Below are 17,001 nucleotides of genomic sequence, written 5' to 3'. Positions count from 1 at the left end.
ATCCTCGCCAGATGTCATATTGGTGGGTTTTCTATGGACCATGCCATGCTTGTAAGCGTATGGCCACGCCACGTCGGCTTTTTCAGCAGCTCATGTAATGTTATTGCTTATTCTAAAGCTTTTTCCAAGATATTGCAAAATTGAAAATAGGTTGAGCCATGGACCAAACTTGAATTAAACTTCCCGGACTAGTAAATTAAACGTTTTTCTTCAGTAAAATTCAATACTTAGATAGATAGATCGCTATATATATTTATTCAGCTAACAACATTCAATTTTTTAGCCGGTAAGCTAAATTGCGTAATATTTACAAGTTTTAGACTAATTTTAACGATATGCTTGGTTCTTAAAAACTATTATGGAGGATGAAATTTAAATTATCAGTTAGACGCTAAGTGTTTTATTTCTTTAAGACTTGTTTTATGTAAAACTAATATTTACTCAATGAAATTATAAAAAACAGTGTTCTCATATATTTCAAGTTTAGATTAGGAATTTGCCTTTCTACTCATTGATGGAATCAAAGAACGTTTGATGGAATCAAAGAACAGGACCAGTGATTTCGTTTTGTTTTAGGCTTACATTGCTTCAATAATATGAAAGATGGAGAATTTTGTGCTGATGGGAACGTGTCAAGAAGGATGTTTAGTCCTCCAATTTTTTATTGCAAAATCGGATAATACAGAAGGTGATGGAGAGTCTACTGTACTGTTCCCATCGCCACCTATAGTGTGGTCTACAGTATCAAAAGCTTTACCGCGCATGCCAATAAACACGACTCCTATCAGCTGACCTGTTTCTACGAATAGTTTCTATCATAACATTGGAATGAGATATGTTTATAATACAGAATCAGATTTTATTTCTAATAAGCAAACGTATTGTCCAAAATAAAATTAAAAACTATGCATTGACTATATTATTTTCTCTGCTTGATGGCAGTCAATTATATCACTACCATTCTTAAAGGTATGAAGCTTCGCAGCGCGCTGCGAGCTCCGCTATTATCTAGCAAACTATAAAATACACTGGAATGTATTAGTTTAAACAAAAATACAATTGCCGAATAGCGATTTAAAGCCATCATTTGAGGAAAAATCCTTTAAGTTATGAAACGTTGAAGTAACTTTAAGGGATTATATAAAGACCATTTTATAGTTGATAAAATTTGATAATTGATGAATTAATCCGGTATTGCTTTGGTTTTACTTTACTTTGCTATGTGATTGGTCAAGAAAACTTGCACCATCCTCTAAACCAACGCTCTAAGCAGTTTGCTTGTTTTTACTTTGAGTTCTTTTTGGCTAATGATATTGTAAACATTTGTTCTGATTGGTTGCTGTGAATACTTTGGTTTTGATTTTTCAACACACAGATAACTGCACTATGTACAAGACATCAATGAAGATAGTGAACCCTTGATTTTGTTGGGGACACAGGAAAAGATACCAGCCCTACTATTTTGTAAGATTAAAACTGACCATCCTTGGCTCCACAAAAATACAAATTATAGGGAGCTAGTCATGGTACTGCTATGCATTTGAAGTTCGAGTTTGTATTAAGAGGTTCTTTCTTGAGCTAACATTATCTGCCGCCAATAGAATACTTCTGAATATAAGTAGGCAATTGCATAAATTCTGATCAAATTGTTCCTTGACTAGGTTCCTAGAAACCCAGTAAAATTTGCTTTTTCGATAAAGCTTGAAATTTCATGGATTAATCTATCCAGTCAATTAGCTAAGCATAAACTACATAGTTCAATATATATGTGCACCTTATTGTAATGAAACTGTCACGGAGAAAAAAAAAACAGGAAGGAAGGGAAATTAGGGAGAAAGTAAAAAGTACTGGAACCTAGAGATCCACCAGCCGGATCTTATCCCGGTTTCACTTGAGCACGAAGCGATAAGGAGTATTAGTTCTCGCCCCTCCCTCCCTTAAATGGGATGCTAGTCTATCACAATGTTACCCCTCAGCATTGCATTAGGCTCCCCTGACAATTCCCGGTACTCGTTTACACTCCTGGGTGGAGAAGAGAGGCACTGTGAGAGCAAAGTGTCTTGCCCAGATCTCTCGAACCAAAATTCACTGACCATTTGGCCACTGCATTTAGGTGGACGGCGTCTAGAGAGAGTAGACATACAGTACAAAAGAGCCGTCTCTCTCCCACGCTGATTTGACCTACCCTACCTACAACAACAACTGCAATTATCATTTGACTTTTTTCCTTTTCTTCAAAAGTCTCGTTTTCTCAAGCCATTTCAGAGGTAACAAATGCCTCTGTTTCAAAACAGAGATCGCTTCAAGGCCTTTGATTAAAGAATGATACATATCAAATGAAACTTATTTCATACGAAATATTTGCATTTTGCCTCCTTTTAAGCTTTAAAGTTAAGTTTTTTTAAAATCGAAAATAGCCTGTAATGTGTATGTAAAACGTCAGGTGATCGTCAAAAATGACGCCACGATGAATTCTTCCACGCAGAAGAATATGTCTATATGACGTTATTATTCATAATTTACAAACTCAGCTCAGAGGAATGAGCTTAATTGACATAAAGTTACTTCAAACGGTACAATTTCTCGCCTTATTGCATCAATGCTGAATCAAAAGTCAACTCATGAGGTCCATCATTGTCCTGGATTAAAAGAGCTTTAGCAAAGTCTTCTTTTGTCTTCTGCAAGTCGTCAGATAATTCTCTGAGTCTGTTTTCGAAACTCTGAAAATTTTCGACCACGAATCTCTTCCTGTTGAAGTGGCCTGGATGATCTTTCTCGCTTCCTTGGTCATTCTTGTGTTTATCTGAAGAATTAAAGAAGTGGATCTGTCAATATGTCATTTAGCAAAAAATAAATTTGTGTTTGGGAACGGTCATTACCTATGACCTGGTAGGCAGGGAGCGGGGGGGGGTAGCGGTGGTTAGGCCGGAGGATTTCGGTTGTGTCGCAATTTACCTATTTCCCCATGAGGCTACGCAGTATTCTGATGATTCTGCCTTATTAGTAGTCAATTTTCTATAGTTTCCCATTTAAACTCTGTTAGAGACGACTGGTTCCCCCCCCTCCCACCGTCCCCCTGAACCCCACGCATTCCCACCAATCCTCTAACTCACCCTCCCAAGGCGATAAGGAATGTCTGCTCCCCTTATGACGGTTAAAACCAGAATGGAAAAACGTCTTAAAGAGTGTGGTACTTTTTTCTGCTCACCCCAAGATTGAAAGAATTGATTGATCTGAAATTGCTGCCACAACATTGCAGGGAAAACACACTCTTTTCCACTATCTACGACATTCAAATGTTTATTCTTCCTTGATATAATTCCTGATAAAAAAGGATGTAAACTATGTAATTAATGGATGAGGGGACACTGTCACACAATATTTGAAAGAATGTTTTGTCTTGTCTTTAAAACGGCTCGATGGAGCAGTTCATCGAGCATTCAGAAATTTAGGATTAATTGAATATGCTTATTAGAAACGGAATGAAAACCTAAAAATGGGGAATTAGGCGCAAAGTTAGGTTTCTTTTGGGTTGATTTGATGAAACCTCGTAATTATCCTTTTAAATCTATGAGAATTTACCCTTGCCTACCAGTACAGAGCTTGCAGTTCACCATTTTAAAACTGAAAAGCTCATTGGTTACAAAACGAGATTTAGGCCGGTGAAGATAGCACCTCAATATGTAGCTCGTACCAAGTTCTCGCTTAGAGAAGATGTGCCTCCCTTTACGTTATTTACCCAATTTGATGATATATGCTCATAATCCTTTCGTTCAGAACTTTATTCACTGTAGTTTTTGCTTTGGTGAACATGTCAACCTTAGTTGTAGGGTAGAGCAAGGAAAATTTAAATCGAAACAAAAGGACAGGGGCTAAACTTACTTTTTCTTTTTAGAATAGCCGGATTACAGGAATTCAAGCCCTCCCAAAATATCCCGATGATGACAAGTCCAAGGAGTATCCCGAGAAGACTGAATAAGATAAACCGAGTCATTTCTGAGCCACTTGAGAATAAACCATCCATTTGATCAAACAAGTCTGCAGTCTAAAAAGAAATGCACTCAAATTAAAGAGAAAAAGATTCATCCTCTCAGAATAATTTTAAAGGACAAAGATGGTGTTTTGCTTTCCAAGAGTTATCCTATATCTCTCGTTCTTCTAGATCTACACTAGATGACTTTCCAGATACTTAGAAATATAAAGATTGTTACAGTAAAATTGGAGGTTACAAACATGACCAATTGAGATCTGTTCACAAGAGCAACTCAGATTAGCCATGCGACTTAACGGATTTGCAATTTGGACGAAACAGGTGACGCAATGGTTTTCCGACAATCAACCTCGTTAATTCTCTCCTCTAGCCACCGAAATTTCCATATAAATTAGATACGAGAGTTTGGGGTTAGGGCAAGATAATAACCTCTACCTGATAAGTGTGAGTGCTCTCATTACCTGTATGCTGGATAATGTGTGAATACTTTAAGGAGAGGTTATGCGTTAATCTCTTCCAGGAGTTAAACAGTTAAGAGACAAAAAGAGGCATCTAAATAACCGCGGAAGAAGGATTCAACTCTGCAAGCCTTCTTTCATCATCAGTTAGTCTGTGCTTTCAAGAAGGATCCTTAATATTCTACCCGTCAGTGAAAGCCGTTAGGCGACAAAAAGCTTTTGCATGGTCTCGCATAAAAAACTTGACGTGAGACTCTTGAGCTTCGTGATCATTTTTTAAAATTCATAAGTGTTTGAAAAGGTTACCTGCAGCTCTGCGGGTATCAGCTCGCCCGAGGCCAACTTACTTTCTCCGAGCAAACTTGTGGAACCACTCTTTATTGCTGGTCCACATTCCACTATTTTTTTTCTTGTGGCAATTTCTGGATCGGAATCGTTTGTAATGTTCACTGGTCCTGTATACACATGCGCCATGTAAAATTCCATCGGATAATCGATATTGCGAATCATACGGATCTGCCTGTTCTTTTTCAGTCCGGATTTATCGAGGAAGTAAAATGCAGTGTTTCGATCTATAAGGACTCTTCCGATTGTACCTTCGCTGAGCTTTTCTTGCATCACTTCCAGGCTGCTAAACTCTGTAACATCAAATATTTTTGGATCAGTCCAGCTACATGGGGGGTCATTTTAAAAAGTTCCTTTGCCAACAAAAATGCATTCGTAAGAAACGAACAACTGATTATTTTTCCAGTTGATATTTAGAGTTTCTCTGACGAGTATCTCGCTAGTAAGAGGGGGAGGGGGTAAGGATGTCACTGACCTGTATTTATCGTCTAAGAAATGTTTACATGATATGAGACGACTTTCCCATCGGTGCGAGGTAAAGCCCCTCCCCTTTCCCCTCCCTCTCATAAAGAGGCGAGTGTGCTCCCCCATATGAAATACATATATCTTATTAGACGTTTTGTTGTGTAGTATCGCTGAGTATTTTTACGAGTTGTGCCGTATTTTGACGAGCCCGTAGGGCGAGTCAAAATACAAATAAGGAGTAAAAATACTCAGGGATACTACACAACAAAACGTCTAATAAGTTATTTATTATCCAACACGCCAAACTGTTATTTCAGTGCGGGCGAATTTCGCGGATATTTATTCACGGGGAGTGCGTAACAGAAGTATCCGAAGGGGAACTGAATTGGCGCGTTGTCGTGTTGCTGTTTCTTTTTTCTTCAATAAATGAAGAAATTTCCTGGTCGTCTAGTTGTTTTTCTTCGTTGGATTCATCTATTAAACTTGGATGTATATTTGCCAGCCATTCTGACTCTTCTTCGTCGGAAATATGATTCAAATTATCCGCCTTTCTTTTTTTGTAACTACAATTCAACTCTTCGCTTGCGCGATGCGAGAAAACCTGTTTAACCGGCACTCTAAAGCACAAATACCGCGTGATATTTGTACTCGTCTATGGCGTTATTTGTACTCTACGAAGTATAGTTGGATAATAATGCAACATTATCAGGTACACACTGAACTATCCCGGAGTCCTCCGGTGGGACTGGAGCTAAAGCCCCTCCCCTATCCCCTCCCTCTCATAAAGAGGCGAGTGTGTGCCCCCCCCCCCCTTATGAAATACTGTAACATTATCAGATACACACTGAACTATCCCTGAGTCCTCGGTGGGACTGGAGGTAAAGCCCATCCCCTTTCCCCTCCCTCTCCTAATGAGGCGAGTGTGTCCCCCCCCCCCCACACATGAAATACCGTAACGTTATCAGGTACACGCTGAACTATCTCTGAGTTCTTCGGTGGGACTGGAATCAGGAACGCATGCGCAATGTTCGTTAATCCAGCAAGGCATCGTCACGTTAACTGAACGAAGGATGAGGGAAGACTGAAGCATTTGTAAGCTTTATTTTTAAACGAAAGTTGTCGGTAAAAATAACCTCAGCAAAAATAGTTAGTTACCAATTATCATTGCGTCGTACTGTTTTGCCACTAGTTGCGTCTCTGTATTTTTGATAAACACGCCAACCTAAGGTAAATGCCATTATATGAAAACAAAAAAAGACAGTTTTTATCTTCTCTACCCACAAGTCCTTCGGCAGAAAGCCTTACGCATGTATTGAGTGTGGTTACCCTTTTTCCCTAACCTCTCCCCCCTCTAATGCGACCACTTCCTCTAACCTTTTTGCTATTATAAGGAAGCTCTTAGTAAGTACTCACATGCCATCAGTCAGTAATCGGTAGGTCCCAAGTGCGTGTATGATTACTTTCGCAAATGGAAAATAAAATAACATGGCACATGGAAAAACTTACAAAGGCCTGGTAAAGACTTGTGCATTTGTCGTCAGTTAGATGACAGTAAACCTAGAATATTTGATTTTCTTGTAAACGTACAAATTATAGGCCATCTTAGAATCTCTGCATATTTTTGGGTGTTTCGCGTGATTACTCGGTAATTAATTCAATTAAAAATTTGCTAATAATTAGTGTAGGGTATTTCTAGCGATGGATTTTATGAAGAAAGTTAAGGAGGCTTTCGCAACGGGTCAGACCCTGATGTTAAACGCACAGGAGTGGCTTCCAGTGAGATGTTTCATATTTCTTTCTTTTTTATCTTTGAGTTTGTGCATAGACTATGAGCAGTCTCCACTCTTCCCATAAGTCCGTCGCGCGAGTCAAAAATTAGTGGACGAAAAACACAAATTGATGATTAGAAATATAGGCGTGAGGCACTGTGCAATGCGCTAACATCAATTTTTTTTTCACGGTTATTATTATTATTATTTTTTGTTATTGGTGCGAAGGACTTCGATCGCTGAGAAGAAGGGAATACTCATATTCTAGTTTGTGTAAGGTTATTATCTGCCTTAAAGGTTATAATTTACCAACTCAACATAAATCCATAGAAATAGCAAAATGAGTCGGTTGAGCAAAGTTAAAGAAAATAACACCGACAACACTGTCAGCCTCATCTCAGCTTACTCTCACCTCTTTGCCGCTGATATCTTTGCATTTTGAACCATCCATAGCAGTGTTCATGGCATTTGTGACCATAGCAGTGAACAGCGACAACATTATCGCTCCAACAAGGATCCAAATGATGCTAAATAACCGTCCGGGAATCGACCCTGGTATTTTGTCACCATACCTTAAAATGAAGACAAAAATGAGTGCACAGTGGTGGATAAAGGGAGAGTATCCAGGGGTCTGGACGTAAGAAATACTTAAGAAGCCAGTCAGTCAAGGGATTTTGGTTGCGTCAAGGTAAAATTTACCTGATCTTCCCCATAAGACTCTATAATATTCAAGACTCCCCACTGACAGTTGACCGACAGTCAATTCTCTATAGTCGCCCATTTATACCTTGAGAGCGACAACTGATATCCCCTCTTTTCCCTCTGAAAACTATGTGAACACTCACCCCCCCACCCCACCCCCAAAAAAAAAAATCAGTTGATCCTCTCCCTTGGGCGAAAAGTAATGACTGTTCCCTAAGTAGAAAAACACACGACAGTGTGGCACCAGTATTTTTGCATACAAAAAGAAAATACGATAACTTACCCCACTGTTGTAAGTGATACCACTGCCCACCAAAACCCCTGAGGAGATCCAATCGCAAACGATGGTGAAAAAAAATCTGCATTTGTTCCATGTTCCTGTTAATTTAAAACAAAAGCACGTTGTTAAAATTGATACTACACTTCAGTCCACAAGCCAAATTACTAAAATTGCAATCTTGAATAAACATTACTACCATTTTTTGTAAGCAAGAGGCTATGCTGCACACGCACTGCTAGCTTACTAATAGAAATTCGATATCTTAGGAGCACAACCATCTTTAACCTGATAAAAAAATCTTTTACGGTAATCTTCGATTTCTGACAGTTAACATCAATTTCGAGTGCTTTTTTTTCCTAGAAGATTGAGCACTATGAGTGTTAATTAATAAAGATGGTCAATTTATGGAATTACATTGATTCGCTATTTAATTCTCTTATGCATTACAGTTATCAAAATCATCAACTCTACTTTAAGTGTAAAAAAATTGTCCATGCAATAACTGTCAGCATTTAGGGCCTAACTGAAGAGCACCTTTTGGTGAAGTGGGCTCCCTGTTAAAATATTGTTATTATTATCGCGGGGAAATCAACTGAATGCTACATTCTAATCAAGCAGCACAGGGCGAAAACCGTAACCTGTGAGCCATGGAGTAAAAAGTAAATGTACATTAACTAATCCTAAAAGGCTTTTACGTTGTGTATACGGTCCTCCTTCTAACAGGAACTCAAACTGCCACCTTGAAAGTCCGGGAAATATTCAACGTGCCCGAGAGCACTGCCCTCTGCATCTTTCGCAGTACGTCTGTGCTTCTGCCTCCCACCAGCTCTTGCATCACTACATCCAGCTCCCTTGACCACCCCCGAGGGCATCCATTATGATGTTATATTGCTTCACCTCGTAGCCTGGGAACTACTTCCTTAGTTCCCAGTGAAGGGGTCCGTACTTCAGTGTCTTCTCTTCTGATGATTAACCCACGGGCAACATTATTATATTATTATTAAATGTTTACTCACTAGAAACACGTTTTATAGGCCAATAATACTTACAAATAACCAAATGATAACCCCAGAGATCCCTGACAACAGTATGATACAGGCCAATATTGGCCACTGGGAAATAATGGAAGTTATCAACTGTTTCCGCGAATCCTGCTCGCATAATTTCGTGTTCACTATCATCGAACACCCAGGTGAGACAACTGCCCGTGAGAGCGTGACACTGGTTTCAGTCTTTAGCTTAGCTCTCACGTCAGGCAGAATAGGAAAAGCAAAGTCCACTCGCTTTTCTTTAATCAGTTTGATCATCTTTTCGTAGCCCGGTACAAAGATTGGATCCAGAATGCATTCATAAGAAGCTGATTCCTTCTTGTCCTTCTTTCCTTCGAAACACTCGATATCTATAAAGTCCTTGAGCGTTTTGTACATGAACCCTTTGTTTGACTTGTTATTAACTGGGTTTATTATGTAAGGAGGCAGGTCCAAAAGAGCCATTTTGTATCGACATTTGGAGTCGTTTGAATGTGCCTGACGGGGTTCACGGGTTTGTCGTTCTTGTCTGATCTCACGAGCTCGACGGACTAATTTCGATTTATGACTTGAATAGCTAGTGACAAGCAATGTGTCGAAGCAAACCAGAACTAAGATGAATCCAATCGTGGCTCTGTACATATTGAATGCTGTGAATAAAGAAATTAGTAGTCAAAATTGAAATTGGACCCTGAGCTAGAAACGAAGATGGGAAGAAATAGCTTTCTTCGTAATTCAGTCTATTTAATAGTTTTCTTTTAGATTAAAGTATTTATGATATAGTGATAAAATCTCACCTGGTCTAAAAAATAGTTAAAGTTTAGCTTTTTAGCCGCGAAAAATTACAGTTCAGAAATTGCTTCAACGTTTCCTGTTAAACAGCATATCGGGAGCTTTGGGTTTTTCCCACTTTCGGATTTTTTCGAAACCACCAAGCTGTTCTGTGGTTAGACGTGCCCTGGGGAAATTTTAACTGAATGGCAGGCGTTATATTAAAGAAAGAAAACAATGTCTTCAAAATCCAATGCCAAGAACCTCAAGACGAAGTCCAATATGAACAATAACAAACCACCCTACGTACCCGAACGGCCGAACCTCGTGAAAAAAATAATGAGTCGCAGAAAAATACCCATATGAATGTAATGTTAATGTTAATGTTAATAAAGATGAACCGAATGCAAATCAGGGAAAGCAGCTTGCTATGCTAGAAGGCAGGTGTGAAATTCAGCTCTACCGTGTGTACTGAAAAATTACCACAACAAAACCATCTTCAACGGAACGAAAGCGAAACATTCACACCAGGACTTCACTAGTACAGATGTGGCCATTTTTAGGCAAACTCGGGCGATGAGCGAACAAAATGAACAAAACTCGAGAATTTTGAGACAATTTTTAACAAAATTTCGATTAGGATGGTTGTCTGCAATCGAGAAAGAAATTGTTTGAACAACTTGCCATAGTACCTTTCGAAATAGTAACATAGGCCGAAACATTGTTGCATGCGGCATATTAATCCAATAACCAACGAACCAATGTGGAAAGTCTATTCGTAGTCTTCTCTTCCAAGGAAATAGGGCAGTATTCGAGAAAATACAATCTAAAATTCGTGGAAAAAAATGTCAGGTTTTAAGTAATGCGACATTATACTCACCTCCAGTTCCCACTTTTGACATAACTCACGCGATAAGAAGGCTTCCGAAGGTTGAAAAACTCCTCACTGGACGCAGAAAACAGGAAAGTCGAATCCAAATTAATTAGGACTTTCACTTACGAATTACTGAAGACAATAAAGACTGTGAACGAAGATTGCATCTTAAAGAGTTGGGAACATGATTCATTAGAAAATAAATTACAGCGCTGATGGCGGTTAGCCAGCTGGTATTCTTATGAAAATGATTATGACTACAATTTTCCTCCACTCTTGTCACTTGAGTACAAACAAAAAACAATTTGTAGTCCCGCTGGGTGTCCAAACAATGACCATCAGTTATGAGCTAACGAACACTAAAAAACGGACGGAAAAGATGGTGATAAATGATTTGTATTCTTAGTAGAAATGAAAACTGTGAGTTACTAAAAGTGCTTAAGTACCCAATGACAGACACCAGAAAATGGAAAGAAAAAATTGAAGGTTGTTTATACTGACTTGAAGTGCGGTTGAACCGCTCTTAAAATAATCACTTTCAAAATATTGTATTCGTATTCGAAGGAGAAAGCGAGATTTCAAGGGAAAGTAGATATTTGCATTTTTCTTTTTGTACCATTGTGGTAAAATCTCCTTGAGGATTACAAAGGGAAGAGATCTGTTTAAATGTTGCGTTTTATTCTTTCTTAAAAAAAGTAAGCTGTATCGCGATTTTTTTTCTAAATAACACTATTAACTCTGTAAAATAGCGACTCATGCAGTTGGAAAAATGTTGATCGTGTGGAATACTGAAAGCAGGAAGGCTTTAGAGATTCCACTTACCTCGACTTAATGCAAATGTAAAAGAGTTACATATTCGCTGAAGTTCAATCTTGTGTGAAGATATCAAACGCAGTGAAACTTAATCTCCCCTTTAACAAAAGACAACGATCTGTGAGTAATAATAAGTCAACAAGAGTCCTGAAACCTCACGGGGTGCAGCTGCTGATTACGAAATATGCACATCACTCGTTGGTCTATTGTTTCATGTATTCTTGGTTAACCACAAAAATTATTTGTCTCTTTCGAATTGTCTATAAATTTATTGGTTTATTTATTTATACTTGAGGCCTCCTCCTTTAACTATTTTTCGTTTCCCGTTTAAAACTAAATATTTGGGTCTGGGCTAGCAATTGGTAACTTCCACTAAAAATTATCATGATATAAACGAATGCTCAACAAACACGAAATTTCAAAACATCGTTTTTATTTACAACTAATTGAAATACGATTTAAAGGGATGAGAGTTGGGGGAGAAGTCGAAATAGTTTCCAATCTAAAGTCACGAATTACTAAACTAAGAATCTTTATACAAAGTTGTCCTTACTATTTAACGGTGCAACAAGATCTGTATTTCTTTTGAACGGGTAGCTATATTCTTTCGTCATTCCAAAACTCAAGTTTATGCAAATATAGTCACGTAAAACGTGAGGGCTTACAGAGGCCCCTAGCAGAGATTTTAAGACTAGGTTTACACTAGAGGAGAGTTTTCCGGAATCGTAAATGTTTCCAGATTCATCAATTTTGGAGTATTCGGATTCGTAGGCGTGTACACTGAGAGGATATTCTGATTCCTGACCGTTTACACACAATGACAACTCCAGGAACATTCGAAATGGAATGGTTACCAAGCCGAGTGTTGCTTCGTCGTTCGATCAACAAAGTGAAAATATGCCTCCCAAAAAAAGGCTAGAGTAGATTCAGATGTCACTGAGGCAAATTTGAGTTGGGCAGATACCAAGCCATCTACGTCGTCCGCGATTAAGTGTGGCTGACGTTAAACTTCCTTGCAATAAAAACTTGCGTTTCCTCAGAAATACTGCGGTACACGTGATAAAATTTCTTGCCTGAACCTGCAACAAGATTAGGCAACCAGAGACCGCCAGCAATGTTAGCACCGGATCCTCCATTTTGGTTTCACCGCAAACTCAAAAGATTGCAGGCGGAGATAATATCCGGATTCGAGAAAAAAAGCGGTTACACGACAAAACTTTCCGGATTCAAAAGCTATCGGATTCAAACTTCCCACTTTAAATTCCGGATTCAAAATCTCCGGAGACACGACCAAACCGGCGAGTTTTTATTTCGGATTCGTCCACTTTCGTGTAAACGGCAAAATCAATCCGGTACCAAAACGTTTCGGATTCATCACGAATCCGGAACAATTTCCTCTAGTGTAAACCTAGTCTAAGTATCCTGATTAAGTGTCGGCAGAAGTAATTTGGTAATTTCAATTACCATCATCCTAATTTTTGATCGAAAAGCTCAAGGTCACGGAGTTTCTTTTTCATTCCTGTTAAGTCTGAGACATCCGGCGCGTTTTACTTTATTCCTACCACAGAATAATTAAATAAGACTGAACAATAACTGAACTCCAAGACTGAAGTGAAGTCTCTCTTCTTTTCGTTACCAATATTTTGGCGGAGATTTAACATTCGCCATTTTACCCTAATTTGTCAATCCACGATTAATTTGTCAGGTACAAAACCTGACCTAAAAAAATCTTGATTAAGGGAACCAATTATCTAATGTGCGACTATGGCCCCCGCAATTGATTCGGTTATCGACACTATTAGATCTAGAGTCTAAAAGCTATTTTCACCTGGAATTAATAATAAGTGTATTTTTTGATCACTAAAAGTAAAGATTCTTACTATTACTTTACATGCTGTAAACAGTTTAGTTTTAAGTAGTAGACTGTTACAAAAATATGCTTCTATATACAGTCTTGCCTAAATTAAAAAATATATTTATAGATACACGAAAAATTATTGATCAAAGTGCAGGGTTTAAGTGTTACACAGGGATGCATTTCACAGACATACATCGACTGGATTGGAGCTCATTACTGTATGCAGCAATAACAGTCTGCAATGAATTAACTTGCGGTCCCTGGCTAACCTCGTATTCTCTCGAAATTAGCATTTCATGTGCAAGCTCTAAGTACACATATCTATTGGTTGTATACAATATCTAAAATTTTTGATTAACTTGTAAAGATTTCAGGATTAATTAAAGACCTTCCGGAACGATTAATTCTTAACCTAGAGTCTCCAGTGACCAATAGCATCTGCCCTGGATAATGTGAAGTGTGGAGGCGCGGTGGACTCGTGGTTAGTGCACTCAACTCCACTCGAGTGGTCTGAGTTCGAGCCCCAGCCGGGACATTGTGTTGTGTGCTTAGGCAAGACACTTTACTCTCAGAGTGCCTCTCTTCACCCAGGTGTTTGATTGGGTACCGGCGATTTAATGCTGGGGGTAACCCTGCGATGGACTGGCATCCCATCCAGGGGGGAGTAGAAATACTCCTAGTCGCGTCACGCTACAGAAACCGGAGTTAAGCACCGGCCTAATGGGCCACTAGGCTCGTAAACAAACTTTACCTTTTACCTAGATAATGCCAAAGCCAGCAGTTCTGAAAATCTCCCGAAATGTTGCTCGATCACATGATTTTTGCGAAAGAAATTGAGTGTCCAGCCAGAAGTTACACTTAAATTTACTAGATGAACAGAAGAGGGATCAAGAAAAACAATCCTTGTCGTACTATAGTTCTTATGATAAGTTCTTCCTTAAATAATTAAAAAAGGAATGAACTCTTAATTTACACTTCCAAGTTTGCACCACTCATTCTCAAAAGCTCGCTATTTGCAGTAATTGGGAAAATTTACTTCCATAGAGTGTGAACAAATACACCCAAAAGTTACACTCTGAAAGGCAAATACTGAAGTAATGATCTTAACACTCGATTCTGTTTATCCTCCTGAATGGAAGTGGTAGAGTTTACAATTAACAATGCGAGCTCTATGAACTTTGCAACGGAATGAGCGAAAAGTTAATAAACTTTCTTGGTTCGCTTGCTTCATTTCTTTGTACATGAAACGTTGGTTTGGAAAAATAGTTTGTTCGCCTAAAAATTAAAAGTACGGAAACTGAAAGGAGAGTTGAGACATGGATAGAAAAAGAATGCAATACAGTTCGCAATTAACAGGAAGGCAGTTTCATACTTCTCGTATTGTTGTCCTATTCAGTGTGACACTTTCATCTTCTTGTTTTTCTTTACCCAGGCTAAATATAGGCTACTGGCCATCGAAATCTAACATGAGCAAAATTCTATCGAAGTTTCCTTGTGACAAAAATGTTCCTGTATTATAGTATTGTTTCAGTATTTTTACTCTTCCCATTCAGATCGAGCATATTATTAAAAAATGAGCGTTCTTTGGGTTTTGAGTATTCAAGACTGCCTTCAGGGGACAAACCGTTCGCGGCACCTTCAAATTCTTCTTTTAACTTTTGCAGATCAGACGTTATGTCTTTTAGTCGTTCCTCCAAATCCAGGAAGTTTTGCATCATGGACATCTTCCTGCTGCTGGGAATCAGTCCTGGAAGAACGATTGTAAAGAACGATTGCAGAGAATATTTAAATAAATGGACCACCAAATAATCCCTGGACATATAGTTCTAGTCAGTCCGTTTGTCTGTAAGCGAATATTCAATAGTTCATGGGGTCACCAATCGTTTAAATGACTTAATATCTGACTGACCAGCCAACCGTCGAATGAGCATTGATCTGTTTCATGTAGAGAAGGTTTTCCACATTTATGATTAAAATCTGAGTGACGTGCTGACTGACTAATTGACTGGCTGATTGGATGACTGACTGGCTGATTGGATGACCGACCACCGACCGACTGACTTACTGAATGACTGACTGACTGACTGACTGACTGACAGACTAACTGGCTGAGTGACTGACTGATGGACGGACTGACTGACTGATTGACCTCCTGACCAAGAGTCTAACTGACTGACAGACTGAAGGCGAGTTACTATTTCACTGCCTTTCATAATTACTGTCTTTTGAATTGAAAATTAAAGACTCGCACCAATACCATGATTTATACTAACTGAGATAGGAAAATGTCTTCAAAAGATATCCGTTTTATTTATAATCTGCAGGAATCTATGGTGATTTAATTTATATGGCAGTTACCTTTTCTCTTCTTTCGCACTGTTGGCATACAATTGGTGTAAACTTCCCATAGTTTACCCATGATTATTAATACAGCAAATATTCCCAATAGCGCAAACAAAATGTACTTGGTCATTTGTGAGCCAGTGGAGAATAATCCTTCCATTTCATCGGACAAGTCCGCTGTCTGCAAGAAATAAATAAATTTCAAACTGATGACTGCATCGGAATAACTGCTAAACATGAATAGAAAATGGGGCGTAGTAAAATATGTGTAATCCAAAAAAATATCTACAGTACCTGCAATTCGGCTGGTATAAGATTCTCTTTGGCAGTATCTTTTGCAACAGCAACCAAATCCGATGATAGTACTTTCAGGCTATCCCCACATTCTGAAAGCTGACTTTTTCTTACGAATACGTCGTCTTCGGATTCGTCCGTGTCATTCGGTGACCCCGATGGAGGTGGCACTACTTCATTGCTCACATGAGCCAGGTAGTACTCCATTGGATAGTCAATGTTTCGAATCATTCGGATTTGCCTGTTTCGTTTCAAACCAGATTTATCCAAAAAGTAAAATGCAGTGTTGCGATCCACCAGCACTCTTCCAATTGTTCCTTGGCTTAGGTTTCTTTGCATTTCGTCCAGGTTTTTAAACTCTGTTGGTTCAAGTGTATTTGATTAGTTTGTCAACGAAAATTTCTTACATGAACGTTTTTCCTTACTTCTTTCACTCCGACGAGTGACAAGAGCGGAGGAATTTTTTCCTCAGAATTTTGATACTTTCAGTCGGAGAGGTTAATGGAGGAAAGGAAATACTAGTTAGGGCATAATTAAACGCATCATTTAACAGTTAATATCATATAAAATGTTTGGTGGACAGCGAGGAAAAATGGGAATTAGATCTGGGGAGTAAAATAGCTACCACCGAATTCACTAGGCGACTAACGCTTCGCGTGGATTTCTTCCAAAGGCAAAAGTTGCTGCGATTCATTTTACATCAGCTATCATTGCATTGCCTAAAACCAGCTTTGACTGGCGAGAAAAAAAGTTATGTCGCAGCGCAAAGATTCTCTAAACGTTTAGAATTATCTAGGGAAGAAGACTTGAAGCGAAGAGATAGCGAATAAAGAAAGGTAGGAAAACGGGATCTTTCATTTCGAAACGTTTGTAATAAAAAAGACAACACAGTCCAGGGTAGATCCAGGATTTTTCTTAGGAGGGATGCAACCGTAAAGAATGGCGTAACTAACGGTTAACTTAAACAAATTTCAAAAGTGAACAATGAAGAAGAAAGCTTATAACTATGA

At 38.7% G+C, this 17,001-nt stretch overlaps 3 protein-coding genes across 9 annotated transcripts in view; all 3 read right to left on the bottom strand.

The window, feature by feature from the left end:
* Nucleotides 1–17,001, bottom strand: part of LOC111329346 (uncharacterized) — a 93,795-nt gene that overhangs the window by 41,712 nt on the left and 35,082 nt on the right. The window lies entirely within an intron of this gene.
* On the bottom strand, nucleotides 233–11,638 carry LOC111329326 (uncharacterized). Of its 4 annotated transcripts, XM_088743943.1 has the most exons (10): nucleotides 11,506–11,638; nucleotides 10,690–10,755; nucleotides 9,060–9,688; nucleotides 8,014–8,108; nucleotides 7,441–7,600; nucleotides 6,766–6,816; nucleotides 6,415–6,481; nucleotides 4,756–5,087; nucleotides 3,883–4,045; nucleotides 233–2,803 (listed from the first exon to the last, which is right to left on the bottom strand). In XM_088743943.1, the coding sequence occupies exons 2-10, from the start codon at nucleotides 10,709–10,711 to the stop codon at nucleotides 2,589–2,591; spliced, it is 1,734 nt and encodes a 577-aa protein (XP_088600069.1). In that variant the 5' UTR covers nucleotides 10,712–10,755; nucleotides 11,506–11,638; the 3' UTR covers nucleotides 233–2,588. The 4 variants fall into 4 exon arrangements, with proteins under 4 accessions (XP_088600069.1, XP_088600070.1, XP_088600071.1 ...); XM_088743944.1 differs by lacking the exons at nucleotides 10,690–10,755; nucleotides 11,506–11,638 and adding an exon at nucleotides 10,502–10,630; XM_088743945.1 differs by lacking the exons at nucleotides 10,690–10,755; nucleotides 11,506–11,638 and adding an exon at nucleotides 9,836–10,091.
* Nucleotides 13,326–17,001, bottom strand: part of LOC111320080 (uncharacterized) — a 38,785-nt gene continuing 35,109 nt past the window's right edge. For all 4 annotated transcript variants that reach the window (XM_088743954.1, XM_088743952.1, XM_088743953.1 and 1 more), the window contains 3 exons: nucleotides 15,992–16,350; nucleotides 15,713–15,878; nucleotides 13,326–15,101 (listed from right to left, as the gene is read on the bottom strand). In XM_088743954.1, coding sequence (XP_088600080.1) covers nucleotides 14,869–15,101; nucleotides 15,713–15,878; nucleotides 15,992–16,350 — 758 coding nt within the window. In that variant the 3' untranslated portion in view covers nucleotides 13,326–14,868. The remainder of the gene's footprint in view (nucleotides 15,102–15,712; nucleotides 15,879–15,991; nucleotides 16,351–17,001) is intronic.

Source organism: Stylophora pistillata, chromosome 13, assembly GCF_964205215.1.
Source record: "Stylophora pistillata chromosome 13, jaStyPist1.2, whole genome shotgun sequence".
Classification (NCBI taxonomy): Eukaryota; Metazoa; Cnidaria; class Anthozoa; order Scleractinia; family Pocilloporidae; genus Stylophora; species Stylophora pistillata.
Note: the sequence above shows the minus strand (reverse complement) of the source record. Positions and strands in the feature narration are given on the sequence as shown.

What these genes read in the sequence shown, in the direction of transcription:
- LOC111329326 (XM_088743943.1), bottom strand. Translation starts at nt 10,711, where the DNA reads ATGTCAAAAGTGGGAACTGGAG. An exon ending in GTACGACGCAATGATAATTG is followed by an intron (nt 5,088 to 6,414) that starts GTAACTAACTAT and finishes TTGATGTTACAG; the next exon opens with AGTTTAGCAGCCTGGAAGTG. An exon ending in TGATACCCGCAGAGCTGCAG is followed by an intron (nt 4,046 to 4,755) that starts GTAACCTTTTCA and finishes ATTTCTTTTTAG; the next exon opens with ACTGCAGACTTGTTTGATCA.